The sequence below is a fragment of the Parasteatoda tepidariorum genome, chromosome 1 (assembly GCF_043381705.1).
Source record: "Parasteatoda tepidariorum isolate YZ-2023 chromosome 1, CAS_Ptep_4.0, whole genome shotgun sequence".
NCBI classification, from domain to species: Eukaryota; Metazoa; Arthropoda; class Arachnida; order Araneae; family Theridiidae; genus Parasteatoda; species Parasteatoda tepidariorum.
Genome location: NC_092204.1, coordinates 69,570,599 through 69,587,407, shown reverse-complemented (window position 1 = coordinate 69,587,407; position 16,809 = coordinate 69,570,599). Strand labels below are relative to the sequence as shown.

Below are 16,809 nucleotides of genomic sequence, written 5' to 3'. Positions count from 1 at the left end.
ATTATATGATTTTAATATACCTAACAAATTAATCCATTTAATGTATTCCGAAAAATTTGAAAAATGTCGAGATTCAAAAGCTTCTACTGACTTTTGGTCAACATAATATCATACGTAATTTATATCCAACTGGACGATTCCAGACATAAACGTATGTTGCTCATCTAGATGCATCCTGATATTTTGCAAGGCTAGAATTAAATAATCAGAATCGGATTTCAGCTTGGAGAGACCATAAGCAATTGAAGATAGTGGGAGCTTAGGTTCAAACGCGAACTGTCATTTTTTTATTTTTGCTTATAGGCATTAAATTAACATTATTCGAAAATTTTCGATTTTATTATTTATACGAATTCTAGCTAACAAACAACTTCTAGTTGTTAATAAAAGCGTTCTATTCTACGTTCAAGCGGATAGTGAAATCAACTCTATTATTGATAAAAAGTATAATATGAGATCAATCTAAACCCCTCCAATTTAGTAAGTGCTCCCATTTGCAAAAGATGTACCATGAAATTTGACACCAAGAAAGCCTGGGAAAGGACAACAGTTTGGGAAGCATTTTTCAAGAAATCGGGGAGGAATCATTCTTGCTGATTATTTGTTGACTTTGACCAATGCCTAGCAATGAGAAAAAGGGCTTTTTTAGGGGGGGGGGGCTTTGAACAGTGCTACTTAGAAAAATATATTTTACTTTGTGGGCCCCTGCGATTCTCGGGGCTGTAGAATGCAACCTATCTAGCTCATACGTAAATCCGGCCTTGCTAATAACTCAAATATAACAGATTTTGTATTCATTAATGAAACTTATTTACCTAAAGAATAAAGATTGCATGACACAAAAAATTATATTTAATAAATGTTTATGATTATTTAGTTTAATTATGATAGAAAGTTTTTTAAATGTATGTTATTACAAATTTTCATATCATTGGACAAAATCCAAAAATTGAACAAATTTGGTCAAATAGTTTCTGAGAAATAAAATTCCAAAAATACGTCTTTTCGAATTATTTTCTTTTGGAACAGTACAACAAATTTCATTCAAAATACATTAATTAATTTTTTAAATATTGCGTTTTTCTTATAAAATTTAAGAAATTGAGTGCTTTTCAACAATTTAAACATATAAAATTTAAGAAATTGAGTACTTTTCAACAATTTAAACATTTGAGATCATTATTAAACAAAATAATAAAAAAATACTTAATACTCAATCTTGGTTATTTTTTGCAAGTGAAATAATGAAGAATAAAAAAAGGGAAAATAAATAAATATATAAATAATGTTTTTTTTTTAAATTTAAATTTAACAATTCTATTCGGCGCAGTGGGATTACTTCGACTAAAATTTTGTATTTATCAGTGGAGAGGAGGTAACTTCAACCTTCCTGGCTTTGAAAGGGGTTTCGTTTCTTGGGGTGCATTGAAAAGTGTGGAAACATCGCACGTGGATTCCGAAATGACCTGGTTGCAAGAATCATCTGTACTACTGCAATTATTCAACAAAACCCAGGTGTATTTGAACGAATCGCCAATCCATGGCCCAACAGTGTAACGCGTGCATCGCTAACAAAACAATTGTAGATATTCAACAATTGTGTTGAACATCTTTTGTGACTTTTTATAGATCATTTACCATAGCACATGTAATATCTTTTACCAATAAATGTTTCAGATAATCTCAGTCATGTGTCTCTTTGTTTCTTTTTACCTGTCATACTTCTTTCCCATGACTCCCATACTTCTTTCCCAATTCTGGGAACACATTCACTCAGGTGTAGCAATACAGCGCTATCCCTAATCCTGATTTTATTAGCTTTTCTAAAATTTAAAGTGTGCTGAGAAAATTAATACCATTGCAGTCTTACACTCGAAAATTTTTCATAAGATCAAATTTTTTCCACCTTTGCTTCATGTTTTCATATTATTCCCATTAGGCAATCGATCTTGGTGCGTGCATGGAGGTATTGACGTCATTGTAAAATACAACTATTCAAATTATTTTTTAACCGAAACCGCATTTAAAAAATTAATGAAGTTTTGGTGGCAACAGATAGTTTATATTCTGATTCTCCCTCGCCTTCATCGGTGTGTTGTTAATGAATAATGATTATATTGCACCGGTTAATTAAAATATATGTATGTTTATAATCTTATATTTTTCTTTTAATTATTTTTTTCCAGAAAAAATTTGTCGTGCATTTGACTATAAAATATAATTTTACTGTTGAAAGTTTGTTCAACGCAATTGCCTTACTGTAACATCCAATTATTCATTACGATCTTTATTATTTGTAAAATATTAAGAAGTACCAGAATGATCGAAAATTGTGAAAAAGAAACAACCTATTCTCGCTCTTATAAAAGCGGAAAAATAGAATTGGGTGATGTAACTCCTCACAACATTCGCCAGTTGAAAAGACTAAATCAATTTGTCTTTCCTGTTAGTTACAATGACAAGTTTTATAAAGATATATTAGTTGCTGGTGAACTTGCTAAGTTAGCCTACTATAATGATATAGTTGTTGGAGCTGTATGTTGTCGTGTTGATGCTTTTGATAATTGTAGAAAATTGTATATTATGACTTTAGGTTGTCTTGCTCCTTATCGTCGATTAGGTATTGGCACCAAAATGTTGGAGCATATTTTGAACTATGTCAAAGAAGACGGAAAGTTTGATAGCATATTCTTGCATGTACAAGTTAATAATGATAGTGCAATCGAGTTTTATAAAAAATTTGGTTTTGATATTGTTGAAACTAAGAATCGGTATTACAAAAGAATTGAACCAGCTGATGCTCATGTACTTGAAAAGTTTTTAAAATGAGTTTTATTTGCAATATTCTAGTGTTAAAGTTTGATCTGCTTATTTTCTGATGAAATTGCTGTTTTTAAATAATAAAAATTTTCTTTCATTTCTTTCTTGATTTATTAAATTTTTTTTCATTTAAAAATTAAGTTCTTGCTAAATCAGTTTTTTCAGCACTACTGTGTGATAAAATAGTGTTTAGTTCTGTTCAAGACAATTTACTTTATAGTATGCAGTGTGAAAAGACATCTCTTCCTTATTGTTAATGTTGTTTGCTAATGATATTTCAGCAACGGTACCTGTTAGTTAACTATAACTATTATGCTACCACCTAAGGAGCATGAAGAGTTTTAAACCTGAATTTTTTTTTTTTTTTTTAATATGTAAGGCCTTATCTTTGGAGGTGGTCCCCAAGTGTGATTTTTTTTTTCTTTTTAATTTCTTGCATTTCATTAAGTTTCTGCTGCTCCAAAGTCTCCAAAACTTTGCGATTATGTTAGTGCAGGTACCGAGATGAAAATCTTTCCTGTTTGCTATATTTAAATTTTGTGTCAAAATGAGTTCCAAAAATGTTTTTGCTTCGCTAAGCTTTATAATCGTTTAAGCTTTATTAATATTTGATCTTTAAAGTAATTAATAAAACTTAATAAAAATTTTGCAGAAAATATTATAATTATCTTATTTTATATTTATTACAATGGTAATGGTTGCTTAAGTTGTAACCAAATAGTTTAAATCTGATGCCATTTGTTAAGATAATAAATTAGGATTTGAAAATTGAGTTAAATGAAGTGATTACAAAAAGGGTTATATTAATTTGAAACATTTGTAAGATAAGAACCATTTCTAGAAATTTAATCATTGTCAACAATATTTTTTAATATAATATTGTTAATTTTTAATATTAGTTCTATTATTTTACTTAGATTGAATGATTCAAATTTGAAGTTTCCAAGTGTCTAATATTGTAATTTATTTCTATTATAATTTTTTATTAATATTTAAAATAAGGTATAAATAACTTAATCACGCTATATTATTTGTTTATCTATAAATATGAAGTTATATTTGTAATGATAAATAATGTATAATAATAATTAAGGTTCTACTTTTACCTCATATTTCATTTTTTCTCCATTGTCAATACCTGCAAATATTTTACACTATTTGCATTTGTATGACTCTTCAATTCATGAGATTCATTACTTCGATTTATTATGTTTTTCTTTATTATATAACTTGCCCTAATAAAATTATTAACATAAATTTGCTCTTTTAATGTGAAATACCTAGAATTTTCTTTAATTTACTTATGCTGACATCTAACTAAAGCTTGAACCATCAATAAATTTGCTACTATTATAAAATCATGCGTCAATTGTTTTTGCATTGAAATTAAATATCTATTAAAAATAACTTATGCTTGGATGCTTTTAAAGTAAACTGTTGTGTCAAAGTTTTAAAATTTTGTACCATGTATCTTTAAATTATAGTTTTACGTTTGGTATGTTTTCATGATAAGTTGAATGTATTAATTGAGGCATATTACATCGAGAATCTATTTCTATGAACTTGTTTTGAGTATAGTCAAGTATATTGTTTTGCTTAAGAATGCTTGCAAATGTGTTCTTATATATATATAAGAGGAATGTTTAAATTTGCATACATTCATTTATTTAAGTAATGGTTGTGGAAATAAAATTACCAACAGAAAAAAAAAATTATGTTTAATATTTTATTGCATACAAAGAGTTTAATGCTAGCAAAAATGGTTGATATAGTATATAATCTTATATATTTAAAAACATCTTTATCAACTTTTCTTCTATTTTGCTCTCCAATTAAATTAAGATAGAAGTAATAGTGCGAATCAGGACAAGGAGTAGAAAATTCTCCAAGCCTAATATTTCGTAAGAACTCAGTTTTTTTGGATTAAAATTTCCCCTAATAATATAGCTTTTTCTTCTTATTTACACTATTTTTTTTAAGAATATTTTTAGAAAGTAAAATTTTTCTTTGTCAAATATTAAAAACAAAAATTCTTTTGATTTTACAGAATTCTTGATTAAATTTGGATATGTGTTTGAAAAAAAAAAAAAAAGAGTAGAGTTCAACATACCTTGAAACAGTAATAATCTATAAAATTAAGTTCAAGGTTCTTTTCACAAACTTAAAGAATTTAAGCTAATATAATAATTGACATATAAAGTTATTTGTGTTATATTTAACATAACAGGAAAAATTCTTTCTTTTTAGATAGATATTTTCTTTCTTGTTGATATAGGATAAGGAATTAAAAAAACTATGTTGATATAAACCTTAAAAATGTATATCAGGAGTGATTGTATTCCGGGTTTTTGCGTCATTCTTCCGTGTCTAACAACTAGGAGCAGGGCTTGCGATTTCATGTGAATATCGCAGAATTCCGCGTATCTCAAGACCATTGGTTCACGGACTTCTGTGAGTCAAAAACTTATATTGGGACGGAATTTTTAAGCTTTTCCTAAATCCTGTTATCGAAACGTTTACGTACATTCTGTCGTCAATTACGTCTTAAGTGATTCTTTTGACAATTTCATTCGTTTGCTTTGTCGGATTTTTGCTATTTTGAATACGGAGTACTGCGCATGTATCTGCTAATATTCTGATTCTTATTCATACAATTTTAATATCAAACATCAATTTTCTTATTTACCTGATTTAAAAGCTATGCGGGGCAATTCATATTCATGCAATTTAAAAATCATATATTTCGATTCCTATCGACGTGATTTAAGAAATGCAATATCATAATTAGTATTTACATATTCTCAGGACAACCTGAATTTATTTCCCCATTAACCTCGTTCACGCGATCAGACATATGCTTACACCCTTGAGTAACCTTCTTCAAGCTTAGTAGTTTTATTAATTGTGAAGTTTATTCCAATTACTTTCAACATTAAAATGAAATCTTTTGCATTTTCTTTATAAAAATATCTGATTTAAACAAAAACAGCAAATTATTCATGGTGGTATGAGTCAAAATTTAGTGGTCCCGGATCGTCTGGCAATCTTTACTGCAGATACATTTATATGTATTATTATTTAAGAGGTTGATTGTAATATTATTGGTAGTAATGAACTAGACATTTATATTATTGGTAGTAATGAACAAGACATATTCAAATTTTGGTTAAATTAAACTTTTCGGCGATTAAAAGAACACATTTGTAAAGTAAACATGTTTAAAGAAATTTTTCTTGTTAATGAATGCCAAATTAAGATTATAAAATGTAAGCATATAAGTAAAAATGACCCAGAGTCCTTATTTGCCTTTGAGATGTTCTTATTCATTAAAAACGCATAATTTCTTTTCTTTTGCAAACTTTTTTAACAGAAGTTTTGTTTATGAATATTGCCATATAAGTATGAAGTTGATCTTTTTAAAAATATGTTATTTTGTACTCAATATACATAAAGTGATATGGATTTTAACTTCAGGTAGAAGAGTAGCTTTTAATATGTTGAAACTATTTACTAGCATTTGAAAGAACAGATTTTTTTAATACTTTTTAAGAACTGTAAATTTTAGTTACATTCGTATAAAGCTATTTTCATTTAAATCTGTAATATATACATATTAGTATCCAGCTCCAAACTGTTTAATTTCACTCTTGATTATGTTACAATTTGTAGAACTAAAATTTATGAAGCGAGTCGAAATGTGCAACTTCTTATTTTCAATAATTTAACATGTAATGTAGATCTTTGTACTGGACTGTTGTTATTCATATACTGTACTTGTGTTGACATGTTTGTAAAGAAAGTTCTCTCATAAATAAATTTAATAAAGTTGTTTTATTAATATACTGGTTTCTCTGTGTCTTTTTTTATTGCATACTCTTTCATATTCACTATAAACACTGCGAAACATTTCTAATTTTTTAATTGTTTTGTAATGACTGAAACACAATTTTGTTTTTTTATTTATGAGAGGAATTTCAAGATTTTAAAGTTAAATTTTTTATTTGAATTGACTTAATCAAATTTTTAATCAAATTCACTTAAAGTTTATACAATCGTTATTAAAATAAGTTTTTGATTTTAGGTAGCCTAATGTTTCCGTGAAGCAAAATGGCATCTAATATTTATTCTTTCTGCAAACAAATACATCCTCCAACTGGAGTAGAACATTGCCTCTATTGCAATTTTTACAATTCTAAAGAGCAAAATTTAATCATTGCTAGTGCATCAGTGTTACGAATATACAGATTAACGCCTGAAGCTGAGGTAAGGATTGTGCACCTGAATGTAAAAACTCATTAAAAGTTATCAGTTTTATTTTTTACTTAAACAGGAATGTCACACACATGTGATTGTAATCATTTTTTTACTAGTTTTCTTAACTTCATATACTATTAAAAATACTAAAAAATCTTATTTTTTTCCTTTTTCTATCTTTTTGTTCTGATAATATTTTTCGATTTTCAAAGCAATATGCTTATTCTATCAGTATCTAATTAAGCTGTTCTGACATCTTGTATAGAACTTGAATTCCATAATTTTTTTTTTAACATACACATAACATGTTTAGTTTCAGCAAAACCTGCAAAATTGTTAAATATTTTTTTAAGGAAAGAAAATTCCTCTGATTGAAATAAATGTTTAACATATAAAATTATTATTCATATAAAAAAGAACAAAAGATAATCTCTTAACAAAATAACAAAAGATAAAGAGATCTGTCTGAAAAAGAAGTAGCTTTTTTGATATTTCTTTTCTGTTAATTGTGTGCTGAATTTTTAATTGTAGACGCTGTAGCAGACACACAAAAAGGAATTTGTTAAATAGACAGGTTGAGGTTGACAAAAAATGAATAGTGTAAACAAATTAACATTACTACTACAAACTTGTTCATATAACAGCTTTACTCTTAAGTGCGCACCATTAGTCTAAACAAACTCATTCTAAGCAGAGAGAAATTGCATTAGAAAACTGATTTTTGTATTCGGAGCAAAGATGAGGCAAATATATTTAAGTTATGACTTTATTCTCGTTTAACAGATAACTCAGCTACATCACAAAATGAAAAGCCGACTAGCTGTAAATTATAAGCTAAAACCTGTACTGTACAATTTTACTTGAATTCAGTTGAGCTTTTGATTATATAATTTCTAATTATGAGAATTTGAAACTGACTAATTTAAAGTGCTTAGTGGCAAGGTTCGCCAATTTAGAAAAACCAATCTTTAGACCCGCAGAAAGTTAATTTTTTCAATTTTTTACTTCATTTGAAATTAAGTTCAAAATACATTTAAAATTTTATTTGCAAATATGAAGCCAATTTTTAACTTGTTTTCTAAATTTAGCTTAGTAATTATATAATTAATTTAGTAACTAATACCATCATGACTAAAAAATACCGATCTCAGTGTACATCATTCAGTACCCTTTATATAAATTAAGTCCTATTTATGAACAAACTTAATTTTTTTCCATTGATTTTAAAAGTAAAATTATGTCAAAATATACAACTGTTAAAAAATATATCAAATGAAAATATTTTAAATATATCTGATGCAATCACAGATTAAAAGTACATAATTTTATACTTTTAACCCCTTAACGGTTGGTTAATTTTCAAGAAAACGGTCATAAAAGTGCTTTTTTTATCCCTGAAAATTATATAAAAATATGTGTATGAACAATATATGTATATTCATTTTTGATTTGTTTTTAGCTTGAAATTTTAAAAAACTAAATTGTTAGGAAAAGCCAACAATACTATGACTTAATGTTGGTTTTCCAGCAAACAAGGAAAATTTTAAAAATATGTGTTTTAAGCATTAAAAAAGAATTTTTAAAATCATGAGATACAGAGGCTAATGTCACAATCTGGGCAGTAGTAGTTTAGTGCTGACATCTAGTTAAAAAAAAAACTATTTATAATTACCTTAAAAATATCCTGGTACTGCCACCTGGTGTGTAAAATGAGAAATAAAATGTTTTCCTGGCAAAAGAAATGAATTAGTTTTATTCTTATCGGTGCGGTGCGTTACTACTAAACCCTCCAACCCGGAAATATCATGGGAGCGAGAAATAGAGGGTGAAACCTCACCTTGTCATTTTCACAGGAGCGAGAAGGAAGGGGTTAATCTACATAGTATCTTTTTCAAATGGTATACAAGAAAAAAAAAGTGATTTTCAAATTTTTATTGACTCCAAAAATGTATCGGTGTTGAAGAAATTTAAAATCTGATGTACAGAGTATCTGCGTCCCTTGAAAATCATGGGTTGGTACCCATGTTTTCATCCTCGTAACAGAGGTGATAGTCCGGAAATCACTTAATGAAGGATGTAGTAATGAGAAAAACCACAAATTTGTGGATTATTACAATTTATTTCATCTTCATATGTTGACAGTATTGATATGATCTCCAACAATTCATCGTATTAAGCACGAAGCAAATAAAAAAAAGAAAACTTCACAATTAAAAAAATAAAAAAAAACGTGAATCAACTTGCACATCATATCCCCAAGACTGAAACCAAGAATTTCGTAATTGGAAAAAGTTTTGCAGTGCCTTAAGAAAACCAAGGGTCATTAGTAAATAACCAATCAGGAACAAAAAGGAAGAAGATGTTACCAGAATAGCTAATGGAAAAAAAAATGGGCAGTTCACACTGAACCCCCTAAGAAATTATTGGCCATAAGAAGAAATTAGTTAAAGATCGTAAAGTAACAACACATGATCAATACACTTCCGTGACAAAGCTGAACAAGGTCAAGAAAACTTAAGTTTATGATTTCTGTCCAAGAGGCATTAAAAAGTTCACACACTGTGAGTGAAATAGAAAAATGTCACATATGTTGAGGGAACTAAAGTATAAAAATATGTATCTAAGTGATAAGAGCTGCAGCTGCAGAAAGTTGCTAAAAAAGAGGGGAGAAGACAAGGAAAAACACCTAAAACACTAACTCCCTTGCAAACCAAACTGACCAGATTCAGGTGTCTACAGAAAGACAGGAAAATTTAGAGGAAGAGGAGTTCTAGAGATAATTTTAGATTACAAAAAGTAAAAATATATTGGGGAAAGATATCTAGTGAAAAATAAGGCACTGCATGACATAAAAAGAAAGGGCAACATAAAAATGCAGGTAATACACAATCATATAATAAATTCATATTGCACAATTAAAATATAGATTATCAAGCTTGTAATTAAAGCATAATAATAATCTGTAAATGTTAATAATAAAATATGCATTAGTTGAACATATACACAGATTAAGAACAAGTTTAAGTTTCAAAAGTTGAAAGTTAATGAAGTTAGGGCAGAAACCCATATACAAGAAATTAGAATTAAAAGGCAAAAGTAAAACAAATTGAAAAGACAAAAAAATTTAAGGAGAGCATGAACTTGTGATAAAAAGTATTATCACATTATATGTTGTAAAAGGGATGGTTAGATTGTCAAGTTATCAAAAAAAATAATTTTAAATTCTAAAATAATGTATTTTTAGGACATAAATGTATACATTGGGCAATTAGGTATTTTCTTTTTTAAAATATAATTAAATAAACAGAAGTCGACACTTTCCGAATGTTGTTACTTTATTGACAATAGCAAACCTTCAGATTAATGATGCAATGAAATTTTAAGTGGCTAGCTTGATTGCAACTAAATCTATGAACCCAATTTTTCAAAATTTGCAGTACAATTTTGATGGTTTCTAGCTCTAATTTGTAAATAACTCAAGCAATATTTTACTTATTGACCTGAATTGTTATGGATTACTCAGCATAACATCAATTACCTGAACAATAGCCAACAAAGAAAAGTCTAATGGCATCGAATAACCATTGTAAGGAAGACAATTGACTTCGCCAAAATGACTTATTACAGGAATATGGAATTTAATGTTCTCAAAGTAGATAAAGATAGTTTTATTTCTTATGTAGCACTGATGTTCTACTGAAACCAATATAAGTTCAAATCCATATTGTTATCTCTTCGCTTTAACAGTGTTACAACATTAATATTTTCTGCTTATTTCACAAATTAACGTACAGCTGGTTTAATTGGTGCTTTATTTTGAATAAAATTTCATTTTAACTTTCAAATTGTTCCTGCAGCATAGTACATGCTTTAGAAATGAGATTTTAATTTTTTGATGTTGATCAAACATAAATATATTACTATTTTTTCAAACTGTTTCCAGCAATAAACTGCTATCAATGTTTATATGACATCACTAGGTGGCCAATTTTTTTTAATAATTTATTTTAATTATTTTTTTAAAAAATTAATTACCTTTTTTAGATAAAAATCATTAATAATTCTTGTTTCTGATTATATTTTATGTTATTCAAGTATTATTGGATTAAATAAATCGATTGTTTACTGTATTTATTTTTGTTTTGTTTTATTCTTTTCTTTAAAGATACCTCTAGTTGGAGAACCTAAATTAAAATTAGAATGTGTGCAAGTATTTCCTTTACTTGGAAATGTGATGTCTATGCAGTCCGTGAGGCTAGCAGGGTCGCCAAGAGAAGCTCTTCTTCTTAGTTTCAGAGAATCTAAAGTAATATTTAATTTTATTGTCCTTTATATTTATAATACACTAAGAATTCAGCATTATTTTTAACTAATTGAAATTTTCTATACAAAAATTTGTAGATTATTTAAATATTTCATAATATGTAATATATTATGTACAAGCTGTATGAAATAGGCTGTGATTTATTATTTGTAGATTGTATCTAATGGATAGAAAATATTTTTATGAAATTTATTTTGTTAAAAAATAAATGCTTATAACTAGGATTTATTTTACAAGTTTTGACTACTTACTATTAATTGAAACAATTATGATAAATATTTATTTGCTTTTTTCTTTCTTTCAAAAGTTATTTATTTATTTAATTGAGTATAAAATTATGCTACTGTCTAAATTATGACTAAATTAAAAAATTTCTTACTAAGTGGCAAATTTATAACAAATATGAATTGTTAAATAAATTACTTAAAGTTGTCTAGTATAAGAAAGTAATTTTAATAATTTGGAACAGTTACTGATTATCTAGAAGTTTAATATTAATCACATGAAATGTAAATTGAATTGATTTTGTAAATTGATGTAACTGAATTGAATTGTATTAACTTCTTCTACAAGTGGCTGTATTACTTTTACATCTCAACATGAGTTAAACAGCAATACCATATGAAATTATCATTTTTTGCTTTTTTCAGAATTCTTTCTTCCAAATAACTTCCTTTTCAATGTTAGATATGACATAGAGTTTTGGAAGTATTTTTATTTTTTATTTTATATAAACATAGAAAAACTGAAATTTTAAAATTTAAATTATTTCAGTAAAATTCTAATATTCTTAAAATTTTTCTGTGCAATTATGAAATGTAAAAATGGCATAGCATATTTTGAATGTAATTTTTTTTTTTTTTTTTTTGTAAAATCTATGTAATGTCTAAAACAACACAACACTGACTACATAAACAACATTACCTCATCTAAGCTAATTAAGTATATTTTTAAACATGCGAAAAAATATACTCGAAAAAGGAAAAAAATGTTCCTTATATGAAAATTTCGATTTTTTCTGTGAGCCACATTCTAGCTTTTATTAGTCTTACAGGTTAATACATTTATTTAAAAATGTACATCATTGTTTTTATAGCTTGTTTTAATAGCATATCTTTCCTTTTTTAGTTGTCATTAGTTGAATATGATCCTTGCACACATGATTTAAAAACCTTATCCTTACATTATTTTGAAGATGAAGACATGAAGGTGTGTATGAAAGTTTTTAAGTTTTTTCTTGATGCATACGCTGCATAATGCTTCTTAATGCCCATTTTTATTCGTCACATCTATTTATAATTTGTTATTTCAGAAAAAATTTTAAAAAATGTTTTGTCGAACAAAATAAAAATAAATTTAAGCACAGAGAAAATTTCAAGCTTGTACTAAAATAAACAAAGTTAATCAGATTTAAAAATATAAATATGTACTAATTTTCTGTAATTATTTTGATTACGTTTTTATATTTTTTCAAATATTTTATCTGATGTGCATGATGAAAAATCTTTTGTCATTAATTTCAAAAAGTCAATCAATAATTTTGTCAAATTTTAAATGTTTGTTACATTTCTGATTTTTTTCAGATTTCCAAATGAATTTTTATTTCCTTTCTGTAATCATCTCTTTAATTCTCTTTTTGTTTTCATAAATCATATTTTTAATAAAGACTTTAAAGAAAAAGTTTTACACCTAAGGTTGGCAACTTCTTACAAACTGCTAATTTTGTGCCTTACATGAACACTTAAAATTATTTGTCAAGCTGATATTACCATTATTTACACAAAATACTATTAATTAGTACCTTATTAGTAATTTATCAGTAGTTTATCACAAGTTAATTAAATTAAAAAGTTAATTGGTAATTTAATAAGAACTTTATTACGAATATTACTTGTCCTAGTTATTTGATTAGTATTGCGTATAATTGTTGTAAGTATTTGTTAATTAATCTACTTAATAAAAGATTTTCAAGCTTTTTAGATTTTGTGTTCATATAAGTTCATTTTGATAGAAAAGTATTACCCAAGATGAAATTTAAAACTTCATGAATAAAAGCTATTAATGAAATCAAAATAATTTATTTTACAAATTAACATAATGTAAACCACAGAAAAATAGTTTGCGATTTCATTAGAGAGACATACAAGCAAGACATTAACAAGAGAAAGAAAAAACAAGTTGACAGTTGGTTTAAACAGTTAGAAGATACAAATTCCAGCTGAAACAGTTTGATAAAATGAAACAGTTCAAATTCTACTCAGAGGATTATATTTAGATTTAACTCATTCTAACTAAACTCAGAGGATTATTAACTTTAACTCAGAGGATTATATTTAGATAAAAATGCAGAAAACAGCTAAAGGTTCTACAAACCATTTCTTTGGTCATATGGTTGTTCGTTGGCCATATAAATTTTTCTGTACTTGGTTCTTTTTAATCAATTTGATTCATACTAGTGTAAAATAATACATTATTAGTTCCTTTTGCTTTGCAACCTTCTTAGTTTTAAGCATCTAGATATAGGGAGAAAAATTAATTAGAAATTTCAGTCAAACACTTAAAACTAGTGACGAAAAACAATTTCTAAAATTCGGTTATAAATTTTGAAGAAAAAATTATTAAAAAGAATTTGCTAACCATTTCAAAAGATTAATTCTCTATTTACTAAATTTCACATTTTCATCCTAGAGGTGATGTAAGTTAACTTATTTGCTTTGCAGGCTGGTGCAAACCATCATCCTTACATTCCTTTTGTGAGAGTTGATCCTGATGGACGTTGTGCTGCAATGGTATGTTATGAGAGAAGTATCGTTATTCTTCCATTTCGAAAAGAAAATATTTCAGAAGAGCAAGAGCCGTCTTCCTCTAGCACACATATTGCACCTGGCCTGTAAGCTATTAGCTATTTGTACTGTTTTTTAAATTTTGAAAAAATTGCAATATTAAATTACATTTAATTTATGTTTTCAGCAAAACTCCAGTCCTTGCTTCATATACTATTAAATTATGTGATATAGACGAAAAAGTTAATAACATCAAGGACATGCAGTTTCTTCAAGGTTATTATGAACCCACTCTTCTTTTATTATACGAACCTCTGAGGACATGGCCTGGGTAAGAATTTGTATTTAATGACTAATATCAGATTTCATAAATTTTGTTTTTAAACCAATATTTGTTGCCATAATAAAGCTATTAATTAATTCTTTTCATTGTAATATTTATATAATTTTTTTGTTGTTAATAGCTGTTTTAAAACATTGAGAATGTTATTCATAATGTTAAACAAATATTAGATACAGTGCTCTGATTTCAATTCAGGCTACTGGATATGATCGATATTGACAGCTTGTTTTATTTTATAATAAAACAGTTCATTTAAGTTTGCATTTCAATTTATTTTAAAAGACTATTTCCAGAAAAGGCAGTCAGAAAAGATATATTCTGAGAATAATTTTGCTACTTTAAAATAGTGTACAACTGTGTTTTATTGAAATACTTAGCTGATAATGCATGTATAAAATTGAATGTATTGCTGTTTCACAAAAATTAATTCTAAATTGAAAAATTGAAATAATATCTTTACAACACAAGTAGCCAACTTCTTGGCCAAATTATTTTAAAAAAATTATATTTTAATAATTATCTTAAAGAGGCATTGGGTTGATTTCAATGACTTTTCCCTTTTGAATTTTTTAAATGATAATAACTGTTTTCAAAATTGTATTTCTTATCACTTATTTTTTTATTAATAGTTTATTGAAAAACTTTTTAATATTTAGCAGATTCATTTAAAAGAGTTATCTCCAAACAATAGTTGTACTCCATCAAATTTGTAATTGGTTTTGCATGTTAAATTTGAACATTTAAAAGCTACGAGAAAAAGTATTCAATTTGATCATAACATATAAGTAATGACATATATACTTCAATTTGCTATTATTGTTTACAGTCGAGTTGCAGTTCGTCAAGATACATGCTGCATATTGGCTTTATCATTAAATATAAATCAAAAGGTTCACCCTGTAATTTGGTCTCTTAGTGGTCTACCTTTTGATTGTCAGTATGCCATGGCTGTGCCAAAACCTATTGGTAAGTTGATTTTTTTTTTTAAATTGAAAATTAATGTGCATGTTTAATTTATTATAATTATCCTTAATATTTCATAAAGATAAATAACTTCCTAAATATAGAATACTTATTTTTTAAATTTTATTTTAAGCTTTTATCTGTATTGAATAAATTTTTCTATTTGTATATTTTTAATAATTTTGGGATAATTTTGATAAACTGGAGTTACAGTATAAAAGCTTTTTTTTCATAAATTTTTTTATTGTATTGAGAAGCAATATTAGGAAATTACTTCCCATTTTCTTAAATTATATTTAGTTAATTCATCATGAATAAATTAAATTTAAAATGTCTATTTTGATTTCGTCTTAAATTGTAGTGCAGTACTATAGTATGACATTCTAATTTTGCTTGATTTGATGTCATATTTTAAATTTATTATGAATTACTGTATTAGAAATTTACAATTTGTTAAATATTTTAGGAGGAGTCCTTTTAGTTGCTGTAAATTCATTACTTTATCTTAACCAAAGTGTTCCTCCATATGGTGTTTCAATGAATAGTTTTACAGATTTTAGCACATCATTTCCATTGAGTAAGTTTCTTTTCTTGTTTTCTTTTTTCCCCCAATCAAATTCATGATATATTTAAAATGAATTGATTTAAAATGCGGATTTCTGGTTTGAGGTCTTGGAACAAAAATGTAATTAGAGAGAAGTAAAATTTTTAGCAATTATTTAATTTCTTTGCTTTAATTAATCAAACAAATTTAAACAATTTATCAATAAATTAAATTTTTCACTATTACGTGGCTAAAATAAGGTGATCCTTTATATGATATTTAATTAAACAGTTTTATAGATTAAAACATATTTCATTTAGTAAGTTCTTCCTTTCCCATTCAAAATTGTGTTATCTGATTTAAAATGAACAAATTTATGTTATGACTCAATTTAAAGTGAGAGCTGTTTGAGCAAAATTTTATTATTAAGAAATAGAGTTTGTTAGAAATTTATAATTTCTTTAATTAATCAAACTGGTTTTTGTATATTGCTTAATTAAAACACCATTCCAAAGTGTATAGTTATAAAAATATTTATTTAGTGGAACAAAAAAAGAGCCTGTTTATGGTTAGTTATATATGTTACATATATTATGCTTATGTTGCTAGGTATAAGTTAATGGAAAGCTACAGTTGTAAACATTAATATGTTTTGATATTAAAATAGAAATAAGACATATATAAAATCTCTACAATTAAAAAATGAAAATATAAATGTGTGTTTGCAGAACAGTACTTCATCAGGAGACATACTGCTATGTCTATTTTATGTATGTCT

At 26.5% G+C, this 16,809-nt stretch overlaps 2 protein-coding genes across 2 annotated transcripts in view; both read left to right on the top strand.

The window, feature by feature from the left end:
* The first annotated feature begins 2,040 nt into the window (after window positions 1-2,040).
* LOC107439014 (cleavage and polyadenylation specificity factor subunit 1) overlaps window positions 2,041-16,809 on the top strand; it is a 42,103-nt gene continuing 27,334 nt past the window's right edge. Inside the window, exons 1-8 of the mRNA XM_016051469.3 lie at window positions 2,041-2,141; window positions 6,902-7,083; window positions 11,240-11,380; window positions 12,527-12,607; window positions 14,119-14,288; window positions 14,369-14,512; window positions 15,351-15,490; window positions 15,954-16,064. Coding sequence (XP_015906955.2) covers window positions 6,928-7,083; window positions 11,240-11,380; window positions 12,527-12,607; window positions 14,119-14,288; window positions 14,369-14,512; window positions 15,351-15,490; window positions 15,954-16,064 — 943 coding nt within the window. The 5' untranslated portion in view covers window positions 2,041-2,141; window positions 6,902-6,927. The remainder of the gene's footprint in view (window positions 2,142-6,901; window positions 7,084-11,239; window positions 11,381-12,526; window positions 12,608-14,118; window positions 14,289-14,368; window positions 14,513-15,350; window positions 15,491-15,953; window positions 16,065-16,809) is intronic.
* Window positions 2,175-2,921, top strand: LOC107439015 (Probable N-acetyltransferase san). Its single transcript, XM_021144273.2, has one exon. The coding sequence runs from the start codon at window positions 2,320-2,322 to the stop codon at window positions 2,827-2,829; it is 510 nt and encodes a 169-aa protein (XP_020999932.1). The 5' UTR covers window positions 2,175-2,319; the 3' UTR covers window positions 2,830-2,921.

Bases quoted from the DNA above. Each gene is read 5' to 3' on its own strand.
- LOC107439015 (XM_021144273.2), top strand. From the start codon at position 2,320: ATGATCGAAAATTGTGAAAAAGAAACAACCTATTCTCGCTCTTATAAA.